This window comes from Syngnathus acus, chromosome 3 (assembly GCF_901709675.1).
Source record: "Syngnathus acus chromosome 3, fSynAcu1.2, whole genome shotgun sequence".
Classification (NCBI taxonomy): Eukaryota; Metazoa; Chordata; class Actinopteri; order Syngnathiformes; family Syngnathidae; genus Syngnathus; species Syngnathus acus.
The window spans coordinates 9,888,116-9,901,689 of NC_051089.1; the positions used below are offsets into that span (position 1 = coordinate 9,888,116).

Consider the following 13,574-nt stretch of genomic DNA (forward strand, 5'->3'; position numbering starts at 1 on the left):
CATCGATGCACCACGGACATCATTGAAATACGAAGACTATGTATTTGGGGGAAAGACTGGATCGGGAGAGAATGTAAGTTATTACTGTATTTTATTAAATACAGCAACATACTGTAGAAAACTGTTTACTGTATTACAGCTGACAGTAAATAGTAATTTTAGATGATCAAGTAAAATATGGAATGCAATGTTGACTGTTTTTATCCATCTATATTTCTTTATTATTGATGACTATTTGACTATTGCATTTATTGGGCAAATTTAAGACTTCTTGTGAAAAAACAACATAATTTTCTTGCTATTGATGACGAAGCGCATAGGCTACAAGATGGGTTTGAACTAATGCTCAAAGGCTTTGGGTGTGCTCAAAGGTCTGTGGATTTCCCTGGAAAGGGGGCCGTAGCTGCCAGAGCCCGCCCACGTCATGTTTATTGATCCGGCAGCGGAGGCCCTCCCGCAGGGAGCCTGGCAGCAGTCGACTTCAGGGGGCTCACTGACTATGGAGCTCCGGCTCCGTGTGCGCCTCCCCGTGGGAATCAGTTGCCAGCCGCCCCCTGCCATCATCATCGTCACCACCACGCCACTCGAACTCTAGTGGTCTCCGTGGATCGCGAGCACCCATGGCGATGGAGGATCAGCCTGACAACAGCGGGGCTTGCATCGACAGGCAGCCGGACACTGTGCTCCACCGAGGCGGGCTCATCCACGTCGGAGGTCACGGTTGTCGCACCGGACCTTCCGCCGCCCCGGCCGGGATACGAGTGTTAAAGGCAGGTGATATTTACAACTACCCCCCCCCCCCCCTCCCTCTTTTGCACTTGTGCTTTAACAGGCGTCTTCTTGCATGACAGGGCAAAGTGCATGGGATACTCGTAACATTATGTAACGCGCTCTCATCTCTATACCCACGATTATGGGAATTATGATGATGTATCCTCGGAACGTTTACATCGAGCCCGGCAGGAATTGCGGGCATCGACATGCACAAGCATCTCACGCTAATTTAAAGGCGGGATAGACACGCACAAACCACTCTACATCTTTCCTGTGATGCCAACAAATTAAATGCTCAGTTTTGATGGACACAGTCGGAAAGGTTTTAAGTTAGCATTATCTTCTACTGCGTGGGCTCGAATTAATACTGAATTAGATTTAGTAGTAAGGTGACTATTGTGATGCAGCGTACTGCACGCAACAATCACCCTACTGTAGTATTAAAGAGTGTCAATCGATATTTAAGCCTTATTGGATTTATTGTTTGGACAATTTTTTATTATTATTGTGTTGATGAGGTGTACCTAATGTTGTGGGCAGTGACATCATCCAGGGAATGACATCATTTTATAAGCGCAAAAGAATATGAGGAGATATTTGTGTGGTGGCAGTAAACTCAATTTCACAACAAGCAGCACTTTGTTAGATTGTGAACAATTTGTAAAAACAGCTCCAAGCTTTTTATTGCCGATTCCAGTTGAAGTCAAACGAAACAAACAATGAAGAGAATTGCATACGCAGAAAAAAGGTTTTTGTACAAAATAAAATTATCTGGATTCAGATACTTTTTAAAAAGATGCGTAGTCAATCGATGAAATAAAATTCAGTTAAGTCAACACGTTTTTTTCTTCAGTTTAGCTTTACCTTAGTGGTCTGTTTAGCCTAATCCTGCAGATGGGTTAACCCTGTCGGCATCTGATATCTGAACACAAATAGTGGAGCAAGACATGTAGACAGACAATATAACAATACTCATATGAATGTGTTTTTCCATTGCAAAAAATACTAATACAGCTTTCTGAGGCAGTTGTGAAACTACAATTATTACTAGCTACTATACTAGTTAATCTGTAGGGATTTTTGTGTCACCCAAGATTTCATGTAGAGGGTACAGTTAAGAAGAGCATCCTTTGCACTGGTGTCATCAGGCGCCAGAGATGCACAGCAAAATGTCATCATCATAGCTGTGGAAATTCACTCCATGCCTCCCAATGACTTTGCTAAGTGGAACCATATTAGTTCAAGAATAAGCAACCTAAAATTAAATTTTGAGGCGTGCCATATGTTAATAGACTTTCAAGACGCATTTAACAAAACTTACCATTAAACGTCTCTCAGTGAGGTAGGATAAAAACCATTTAGTGTAATGAAAAGTCATTATTTGTCTGACCTACTCAATATCGCATGTGAATGAGGTCCAATGTGTTGTGATGATGTGCCAACAGGACAAATGTCATCCGCATAGGTCAGCACACTGATCACCTGACCTGTACCTTGACAGCCATGCCCATGAATATTGTGACTCTGAGAGGTCAAGGTGCGCTCTTGACAAATGCCAATAGCAGTCTGTTGGCTTTTGTGTTTACGAGTGCAAAGTCATGGTGCGGCTCTAATACGCAAATGCTGACATTTTAGAGCAGAGGTGTGATTTAAATTAACATAAGAGGGAGGTCAAGTTCTTGGAAATGAATGCAAGCCCGTATAGTTGCTTTATGTGATTAAAACTCACCTCATCAATTAGGAAACGTCGCCTTATGTAATAAGTTATCAACGTTGACATTTAAATTTACCAGTGTGATGGGATTGTTAAAACTGCAAAACTTTACTTCTGTTCAATGTCAGTATTTTTTGTGCGACTGTGTTACCAGTGTTTACGAGGGAAAAGCACTTTTTAAAAAGCTGTTTCGAGCTGTTTAGTGCCACTCCTCGTTGAAGTATACTATCAAACATAAAACAAGGTGAATTACTGTACACTTTGTGTGTTTAAAAACAAGCACGTAAATGGGCTTAATGCTAATACATGATAGGCAAAGCCATAGACGGGCTAATCAATAGCATCAACGTTGCGGTGTGATAGCCTTTTAGGCAATGGATATTTGAACACAAATGGTGGAGCAGCACATGTTGACAGATAATACAAGACTAGATTCTTTATCTTCAGTGAAGAGCTACTAAGGCTTATTGAGGAGCTGAAATGTCTCCCATCTATATCCGTGTCTGTATTATACTGCCCCGAGAAAGTACCCATCAGAAGGAAGATCACAATGTCCATTAATTTAAAACACAAAATGTGACACAAAGTGATTTCATTACATTGTATTTAATTATATCATTTCTGTGAGTTTTAACATTTGTTTGTGATTGTCCACAGCGCAACATGAAGCGAGTCGGGAGTCGCGGCTGCTTGACAAGAAAGAACAGATTCGGATCCCGGGAACGCGACTGGCTGAGGAGCGACACCCAGCGAGGCTGCGTGTGTCTCTATGGCGGCACGGTGGACCCCCAATTACCTGCCTCTGGACCCCAGGCCTCCTCCGCTCTTCAGCCTGACCTGCAGCTGGTGCTCTGCTCCACCAGCACCACAGTGGAAGAGATGTGCGCCCAGAGGGATGGACAGGGCCTCTTTGTTCAACTGCATGGAGATCTACTCAGGTAAATACATATTCATCTCGGCAGCGTTGCTCTTTCTTTACGGGCTCATTCAAGATGGCGGATAGGCTGAGTGGCTCCACTTTATAGTCCTGCGCTGATGCACTTAAATTGCCTCTGTCTGCCAGTAAGACCTGATCCATTTAAAATTAATAACAGAAATCTCCAAGATTTAAAACCAGGATATTGCTGACATTGGATTACACTTGTATACCGTACTGGGATTGCGACTTGATGGTTTGTTTGTTTATTTACTCTCCTAGTGCTCTACCTGGAGAGCTGTTTTTAAAATCTACAAAAAGAAGAACAGTATATTTTTTGGGAATAAAAAAATATACAAAAAACTGAAGAAGTTTTTAGTCCTAATGAAAAAAGTCTTATGAACTCAACTGCTTGGCAAATGGTAGAGACATTTCTCAAGACACCTGGTAACTGTTTTAAAGTGTGAAAAACACCACACAATGTGTCTCCTTTAACAGAGGACATCCACCCATCCTGGTCATTGTTCTATTTCTGGGGCTTCTCTAAGTGTGTTGTAGGCCAAAATGACGGGTAACGCCAACCGGTCGGTCCCAAGCCAGGTTTCGGTTTCCTCCCACTTGCTCATGCCCAAAACGTTTTCCAAACGGGAGACTCCCAGAATTCTCGATCGCCTCCTCCCAAAGAGACAGAGAAGGCACACTAGGACAAGTGGCCTAGTAAAGCAGCCTGACTAATACATTGAGGTCAGGAGTCTCATCCATCTTCACTTTGTATGTACGGGCTGCAACTGCAGGACCTTGTGGCACTTTTGAGGGCTATAAAATGTTCTGACAAATCTCAATCTCCAACTGGATTTAATATGCATGCCATACATGAATAAATCACACTTCCATTAAAACTTTTCTTGTACAGTAATTAAAGCCGCGGGAAAATGTCAAATTCTCGCTGCACCTCACCGGAACTTATTTAGCATCACTGGACACAAGTGAAAATAAAAACTGCAATAATCTTGTTGCACAAGTGTGCATACCCTCCTAGTTATCAGAGAGTGTGCAGACTTGTCCAACTATATATTATGTCAGTTCTTTATTTTAACTTGCCTTTCCCCTGAGTTGAATATGTTATAGCCAGGTCACATAAATGGAAAGTTTTTCAAATATTCTCTGTCTTAGTTTTTGATTTCACAAAAAAGCTGGCATTTCAACAAGGGTGTGTAGACTTTTCTTATATCCACTGTATATGTAATTTCTATTGCAAAAATATAGAATTTGTTAAACAATAGTTTATTTGTATCTCTTAAAATTATAAAACATCTGTACATATAAAAACATTAGTTCTGCATGTCATTGAAGTGAATGAGAATGTCAGCACGAGTGTACAGCTCATTCCAAAAATGATATTCAAATTGCAACATTTCCGTTGTATGTTTTTGTCAAGCCTAGCTGGGCTTTTTCAGGGTGGGTCAGATGTTCAATGTTTTTTTTTTATTCAGCAGATTTCCACTTGTGCAAATATTGTTCTATTTCTAATGAAAAGCACAACACAATGAAAATAAAGTCCTTTCCCTCTCCTACGAAACAACAACATGCTGCTTACTGTGAGATATTCAGCTCACCCGCTGTCTTCATAACAGCTCCAAAAGTCCTCCATGCACGTTTATTGTATTTATGTTTCCTGTTGTCATCCTGCTTTGTGCTTGCGTTCTGCCGCAGGAGGCTGGAGCCTACCGAGCGTCCTCTCCAGATGCTTTACGACTATCTGGCCGTTATGGGCTACGCCGACCCGGTGCGTGTGCAGCACGAGGCTGCCAATTCAGACCTCAGCTGCTTGATCCGCTTCTACAGCGGTGAGTACCGACCCACGGGGCCCATCATCATCATCGTCATCATCATCCATCTTCATTGTCTGTTCATGATAGCGGTCCGGTTTCCTCTGATGGGGAGAAAGGGGCCATCCGAGCAAAGGTTGAGTGGAGTTACTCGTTTGTGGCGCGCTTTGGCATTGTTATTGTTACAAAGGTATTGTTGTTCATGCAGTTCTCCTATTGGATCTTGTTCAAATATGTGAGTGTGGCTAATGGTGTGGCTTACGAAGTGCTTGACCTTTAGTGACCTAATCATTCCTAATTTGCACTACTCAGCCCTCCTATAGGCTGCCTCATTACTATAGATGTTTTGTTTTTTGTCCCTTATAAACCACTGTACGTTCCCTTGTTTCTGGCAATGGGGAGTCAAACAAATCATGTAACATACAGTATCACACCTGTTTTGCATTTGTAGCTGAATTTAATTTATCAGGTTTTGAAGTTTTATTTTCCTTGATTATTCCAGTAAGATGCTGCCAGGGTTAGGGTATACTGCAACATATTTAAAGAATAAATTAGTTTCTTCCGCCAAGGGTGAAGAAGAGAGTTTTTATTAAATCACTATTCTTAAAAATCAGTCTTTGTGGAGCTCTTAAAAGCCTTAACTTATCCTAGAATATTTCCTTTTCTATTTTATTTTATTTTTTTACACTAAATTTCTGAATTTCTTTATATTTTATATGCACATAATTTCTTTATATTATATATGCACATAATTTAGATACAGGAATTGCTATTGCTGCTGAGTCAGTGTAACGCTACTTAATCGTTTTTTTTAAACATAATGCACAGTAAATTTATTGCTGCGGTATCAGACTCAACGTACACAATTGCCTCCATGCATTTCAATGACAAGTCATCATTATGATTTACTCAAATTTCTATTTGATGTCAGTTTTTTTGTGGATGCACAGAATAGACTATAATATGTCTTTGGTTAATGTATCTTTTTAAATTCATAATTTGCAACTGCAATTTGAATTATTCAGCCAGCCGTTGGTTGGGTCTGTGTACTCTACCGAGCTTCATTGTAGTATTTACCATCCATCCATTTTCTATACCACTTATTTTATATCTCTGTTTAAATGGATGAAAATGTATTTTTTTCTGTTTAATGGAAAAATTCAAGTGGGATGGGCAATAAATACCTTGAAGCCTATAGTTGCCACCATACAGTGCTCATATCTTGAATTTTAAGCGACTCACATCTCTAAAAAACTAAAACAAACATTCTTATCCTATGGTTGTTGTTTTTTGTCTTATTTGATAAAGAACGTCATGTTGAGCCTCCCCCACATGTGCGCCTGCTGGGCTGCTCTGATGAGATGAAAACAAACAGTAATGATGGCTTAATGCTGACTTCATCAAAATCCTGCGAGAGAAAACAAAGGCAGGGGACCCGTGGGCCAGTGGTTGTGTAGGTCAGTCCCGTCCGCGCAGCTGTAGGGAGCTGGGCTGCTGTCATTTCATTTTGGTCCTCTTGGGCTGCGTTCTCGCTCGGCCGGCGTATTTGAGACCCACCGTCGCTATCCCACAATGAGTCATGTGGGAGAGGTGAGATCACAGCACATACAGTAATGTTATTGATTTGGCCCCCAATCAAAGCATCAGTGTTTAATAAGTCGCATTGTTGACATATTTCTGACACCCCAGAGTGTACTTAGTTGTTCTTATTACTCCGTCCCATTTGTACATGGATGGACTGGTTCTTATCAGATCATAATTATAGTCTACCGCCAGTTAGGAAGGGCGATAGGCCCATTTGCAATATAGAGAAACCATTTGAAAGTTTTTTAGTTTGAAGTTCCAAAAAGTAACTTTACACCTTCCACACGCTTTAAATGCATTGAAACTTATTGAAACAACTATTTTAAAGTATTCCTCAGCGCGTGTTTTCACTCTCTCACTGACATTCCCTTTGACAAAAATGAAATGGGAAAAAAAGACTCTTGCCCACAAACCCGTTTCAAGCGGTTTATTTGTCATTCTCAGTTGACGTTTATTGCAAAACTGACACATAAAAAAACAGAGTTGACCATTGTAAGTGCAAGCACTAAAATCCTCACCCGAACTGTATAAATTTGTCAAAAGAAACTCCACGGGCTTAATACTAACATATGATGGGAAACGGCAAACAAAATTGCTGCTTAAAAACCTACAGATCAGTCATTCTTAGTGTAAGCAACAAAAGAGTTTCAATAAACCTTGCCGAACAAAATCCACTAGATTAATGCTAACATATTATGCAAAACACCATAGACTAACTGAAATTACCATCAATGATATCACGAGGGTGTGAAAGATGATTGGCGATATACGTAGATTCATATAAAAAGCTGTGGATGACAATAATATGAATGAAGACTGCCAAGCAAAAGGCGGATGTACATTTTCAACTTCATACTGAAGTGTATCAAATTAACAGTGAATAGACGAATGCAAATTAATGTAAAAGTGAAATAGCGCGAGAGCAGAATCCTATCATTTCTTGACAGCTCCTCCTAATGTGATGTGTCTGTGATAGTTTTTCTTTGGTTTCGAAAAAACATACATACTTTCCTTTAGAAATACAGAAACAATAGTTGAAAGTGAGTGGATAGTGATTAATGTGAAAGTCAACCAGTTTAACCTCAACCCCAAACACTGCAAGTTTTTGTCATCCTTTCAGTTCGCTGGGGTGTAGTCAGTCAATCAGTAGTTTTCTGCCACCCGGGGGGTATCGTGGCGCCGATTGTTTGCAAACCTCATAAAATTCTGTGTAATATTATCTTTTTAGACAACTTAAGTCCAGTTTTTAAAGAGCAACAAAGTCCAACCAAGAGGAGGCACGTGACCGAACTTTTTCAGTGCCAGCAAAGGCGTTTGCTATTCTGAGTGTGACTTCTAAGTGCTTGTCAGTTGCCTTGAAATAATCCATTGTATGATTTAAAAAAAGATTTGAATGGTATAAATATCATGCAGATGGAAAGCTGGGTTTCCAGGAAACGAGACCAAGACAAAATTCTTTGCGGTGATTGCACAGACTTTGCAAAGTGATGATGAATTTGCAAGGTCTTAATTGAGCTAAAGTACAATTTTTGGGATAAAATATGGACCAAATTCTTGGGACTCATTGATACATGGGGACTAAATCGCGAAGAGTTGCCAAGTGTAACTTTTTGGGGGATCAACTCTTGTCTACTTAGTCACGTTCAGCCACATTGCTTGGTAGGCAGTCCTTAGATATCGGGGTATGGCTCTCCTTTTTTTCCCCCCACTTCATATGAATCTGAAGCTCGTTTTGATTGGCATTCAGATTTTGGCTTGCAACAACACAATTATACTAAAAACAATGAATATATAAGTTTTTTTTGGTTTTAGGAGTATATGAATGGATGGACTGTATACATGACTATCTCAGGGGAGCTGCCATTTTGACCGCCCTTAACTAAAAACAAATCCCAGAAAGTTGTGATGTTTACAATGCGAGCCTGAGGGTAGATTAACGTCACTTTCAGTCAAGGTAGGCATGCAATACTCTGGATGAATGAAAACAAATGGAAACAGAATTGAGCACAATGTTAAAATGTTATGTTAAACATAAAACATATCATTGCAAAGAAAATATTTGCCTTGACTTCCCCTAAAAGTTTTCCTGTGATGTCAACATCAAGTTTAATGGCGTTGTAGCCCTCCGCCCTGATGTGGTTAATGCATCCACTTCCCGTCGAAATAATTGAACATCACATTTTAACCTTGCCCGAGCCTCGTCGCTCGCCGCGTGAAGTCACATGTCAACGACTCTTCCGCTGAGCGAAGGCCGCTCAGAGGTGACACTCTTCCCCCGTCGTTGGGAGGGCGTTTTGCACAGGGTGACAATTAGTCTGCCGGGCCCCGTCTGTCATCGCTCTCTCTCCTCCGACGCTGCATACGCTTTGATAAACAGCCTTGTGCAACATCCACTGACTTTTAACCCACTTCAAGCCCCATGGAGTCAACTTTATTTGCAGTCATGAAGCAGGAGGTGGAGGTTTACTAGCTCGGACTGGACTTTGATTTGGACAACAAGCATATATCCATAGCAACTAATAACACCGCAGACCTCGGGGGACAAAACTTGTTTTAGAGGAGTTGGCTCTTTATGGTTAGGACACATTGTGTAAGGCAACTAATGATTTTCAGATGTGTTGATAGGGTCATGCAAGAAGCAAGCATGGTGTGAATATCATGTGTCCAATGCACATGTAAATGTAGAAATGACCAGTGTTTCCCAACTTTTATGAGAACAAGGCACACATTTTACATTGTTCTCACAAGTATGAAAATTTACTCCACTAGTAGAAAGACTGTCTTGGTAACGTCCCCTCCACTACTGCCTGACATTCCTGCACAATAGTAATCCAATGTTGGCATACTACTAAGATGTTACTAGTGATGCACAGCTGGTAAATAGTTGATGCAACTAGTTAGGGTGAAAATGGCTCAAAATGATGTATCAACAATCAAAATACTTGTCAATTAATGTGCTGATCAAATTACTATCGATTCATTTTGGCACCTCACATTCATTCAGGTAGTGTACCTCACCCATCCACAAATGACCCTAAATAATATGTCACACAAAAGTAACGAGCATCTATAAGGATGTAATGTTGATTTTTGAAGGCAAAAGAGTAAGAATGCTGCATGTAATAAGAGAAGCAGGAGGTCATTGCTCATCCAAGTGCATTTATACCACAAATACTGTAGATTATATGCGGATAATTAGAGATGATGGCATTTGGGTGAAAGCTGTTTTAAAACAAGGCCCTATATCCGTTTTTAAAGGCTTAGACAGCAAGAGAAGTGGGTCCAGCCGAGGCTTCTTCTCACTCAAATGAGTTTAGGGCTCTCTGGAGAGTTGTTGCTGTGTGTGTGATGCTGAACAGTTGGTGCAGTGTGCCGTAATGTTGTTTGTTCACACACTCTCCACTGATCCCCACTAATGAAGTGAGGTGAAGGTAGTGGGATTGATTTTTTTTCTTCTTCGCACCAATCTATTGCTACTTCATGTATAGATAGATAGATATATAAAATAGTTATAAAATAATTTTGATCCATTCCATGAAGATGCTCATAACGCTAAACATTCCTTCTGGTGTGACCACCGGGGGCAGTATAACACAATCATGCACACACAAATGAAGAAGTTACAGCACTGTGTACTATTCTACTATCACTGCCACTACTACTATGACTACTACTACAACTACTACTAACTACTACTACTACTCCTACTACTACTGCTACTACTGCTACTTGTTTTTCGCAGATGATAAAGAATATATGCCTGTGGTGTTTTTCATATGTTCTCATAAAGATAATAGATCATAAGTCAAAAGGTTGTTTTACACAAGTGATTGACTACTACTAATCCATAAGTATCTTCTACATAAAAAAAATAAATAAATTGTCAGCCCAACAAAGTGACATTTTTGAATAGTGCTCTGCTGTGCAAACACATCATTAAAACATTATATTGAAAGCAGTGTTGAATTTGACCTTGAGCTATTATAATCATTACCCCCAAAAAACAACAACATGAACCTGTAAAAAACAATTCATCCATTGTAGAGCACTCTATTGTGGCGTGAAGGAAGAGTCGCTGCCGTAGATGTGCCTGGCAGACAGTTTGTTGTCATAAGCTCTTTTGCTCAGTCATAATCACTTTTGCTGGCGAAGGAAGACAGGCTTTCCTTGCTGTTGGACGTCCTTGACAAGGAAAAATGAAGGTGAATGGAAAATTGATGTTGTCTAGTCAATCACAGCCTCTGAGTGGGAAGCACAGCACAAGACATTTCAAAGAAAATTAAGGAAAGCTGTTGGAGCAGTCATTCTGTATTCTTGACCTACTAGTAGTACTTTTTGTCTTCTCTCGTAAGACAATTCAGCGCTCTAGTTGATGACTAGTAACATCTTTTCTGTCATTAGTGCCTGCTAGAATACAGCTCTAAGTATATAATAGCCTCCTGGACATTGTAGTAGCACCAAAATGCCCACTTAGTTATTTTGCCTCACTTGTAACTCCAAAGCTTTCCCAATGTAAAGCCATACAGTAGCGGAAAAAACATAACTCTGCTGGTATAAAACCCACACATCGATGACGTCAGAAATAAAATGTGTTGACCAAGCGACAGCTTGTAACTTATTGTTGGGAGTTTACTGTGGTTTTGTTCTCTTGCTGCGCATTACAGCATCTGTTATTTGAAGGCGAGGCTTCCTGTGCATGAGAGAGATGTTTGTGGTTCGGCACTAACCCTGTCAGTGTGTACGTTCTCACTCTCTCGCTCTCTCTCTCTCTCTTTCTCTCTCGCTCTCTTTATCTGTCTTTCCTCAGAGCGACCCGTGAATGCGGACCAGCAGGAGCGCACCCTATTGAAGGGTGTGTTCAGCGTCCGGAAGGGCAAGACGCAGCTGCACAAGTGGGCCGAGCGGCAGGTCATTCTCTGCGGAACGTGCCTCATCGTGGCTTCCGTCAAAGACAGCCTAACCGGCAAGATGCACATCCTGCCCCTGGTGGGCGGGAAGGTGAGTGCCCAGTTCAAGAAATTGCTGGCTGAATGCACTTACTAAAGTAATTACACTGAGGAATGATGCCTGGTGGCTGGAATATCCTCCCCAGCTGGTTGCTGACGAAACAACGAGGCACTCTAAAGCGGCCACTCCAACGCAAGGCCCATTGTCCACATGCTCTTCGTCAAATTGGGCTTAAAAAAAATCCTCTTCCCCCATTCTCCTTCTGTCTGTCTCTGCATCATATACACGCACGAGTTGCTGACAATGAGTCACTCTGAAGTCGCAATGACAGTAGATCTTTTTTATGATATGTGTTTATGTTCAGGTGGAGGAGGTGAAAAGGAGACAAAACTGTCTGATGTTCAGCTCGGCCGGATCGCAGGCTCAGACTTACTTTGTCAACTTCGACACGTTGGCCGAATACCAGAGATGGCATCGACAGGCATCCAAAGTAAGATGCCAAACTAAATAATAACACATTATTCATGTCATGACATCATTATTATGCAAAGCACTTTTCCTCCTGTTTGTTACCAGTTACCACCAACTTGAAACTGCAAGAAAAAAGGGTGTCTTAAATCTACTTCATTTTACTTCATCAATTTAGTGCAAATTCAATCACCTTGATCTAGTTTGAATATTTTGTGTATGACAAAAACCTGCTATTTGAACAGGGGTGTGTAGACTTTTTAAATCCACTAAATGCCTCGTCCTCCATTATTTTCCTTATCCATTATTTGTCTGTCCATTCAGCTGCTCTTTAGTGCAGTATTGAGTGTGCATGTGTGGCTTCGCTTTGTCTCACTGAATGCCTCTTGCGCTTTAGCTCTTTCTTGTAGCCAAGCAGATGTTGTGAGCGTATCCTCTGAGGTGCAGGCATCTTATGATGGTGGCCATGAGAGGCGACAGCCAATAGAACCCCAAAAAAAAAAGAATCCAATTAGTTGCAGATTCACTCTGTCTTTCTCTTTGCCATGTCCGTATGGATTTCTGTACAGTCTTAGAGTCCTCTGGATTTACATAGACGTAGACGAAAGGTTGTTTCTGAGGAGATAAGCTCATTAATGAACGGGTTGGACGAATAACCACCTTGCATTCGGTGGCTAATTAAAGAAATGAAAAGGTTAGATACCTCTGACCTCAATGACAGTGTCAAGCAAGAAAGAATAAGGCAATGAACTGAGTCTGGTCTATTTTTTTTTATTATTCATAAAGCAATTCAATATTGTGGCAGAAATTCACACTCGGGAAGCATTCTACCCTGGAAAGAAATGTGAGTTGAACTCAAAATGTCAAGGCAACAAACTTCGATAACATTTCTGAAGCTGTAAGTTTTGCTGTTGTGACGATTGTCTTTCCTGCAACAAAGATATTTTACAGAACGATTGGCCCTTCTTTTGAGCCACAACTTAAAGATAGAAGTAAAAACAACTTGCTCACTTTGTTGTGCTAACTAACATTTTGAAATAAAAAAAACATAGTGGATTGTTATATTTCCACAGCCTCTGAAGGGTAGAATTTACCACACCAATTAAGTCATATTGATGATTTAAGCAAAACTATATCACAATATCGAGGAAGCAAAGCCCAAGGCATTACTCTACCAACAACTTTGTATCATGTACTACATTGTATGTACGTTCTAAACAGATCTTCTGTAAATATTATTGGTCTGATTTCTGCATGCAGGTCAAAATCAGATGGTGAAATTAGCCATTAAACCATGAATTATGCAGCAACATTAGCCTGCAAATTATTGTCGGACCTGGGT

The 13,574-nt window shown here is 40.7% G+C and overlaps 1 protein-coding gene across 1 annotated transcript in view; it reads left to right on the forward strand.

Moving 5' to 3' along the window:
• Positions 1 to 378: 378 nt before the first annotated feature.
• The window catches only part of phlpp2 (PH domain and leucine rich repeat protein phosphatase 2), a 28,392-nt gene continuing 15,196 nt past the window's right edge, over positions 379 to 13,574 (forward strand). The window contains exons 1-5 of the mRNA XM_037247725.1: positions 379 to 770; positions 3,146 to 3,426; positions 5,118 to 5,251; positions 11,625 to 11,815; positions 12,129 to 12,254. Of these exons, the coding sequence (XP_037103620.1) occupies positions 621 to 770; positions 3,146 to 3,426; positions 5,118 to 5,251; positions 11,625 to 11,815; positions 12,129 to 12,254 (882 nt within the window). The 5' untranslated portion in view covers positions 379 to 620. The remainder of the gene's footprint in view (positions 771 to 3,145; positions 3,427 to 5,117; positions 5,252 to 11,624; positions 11,816 to 12,128; positions 12,255 to 13,574) is intronic.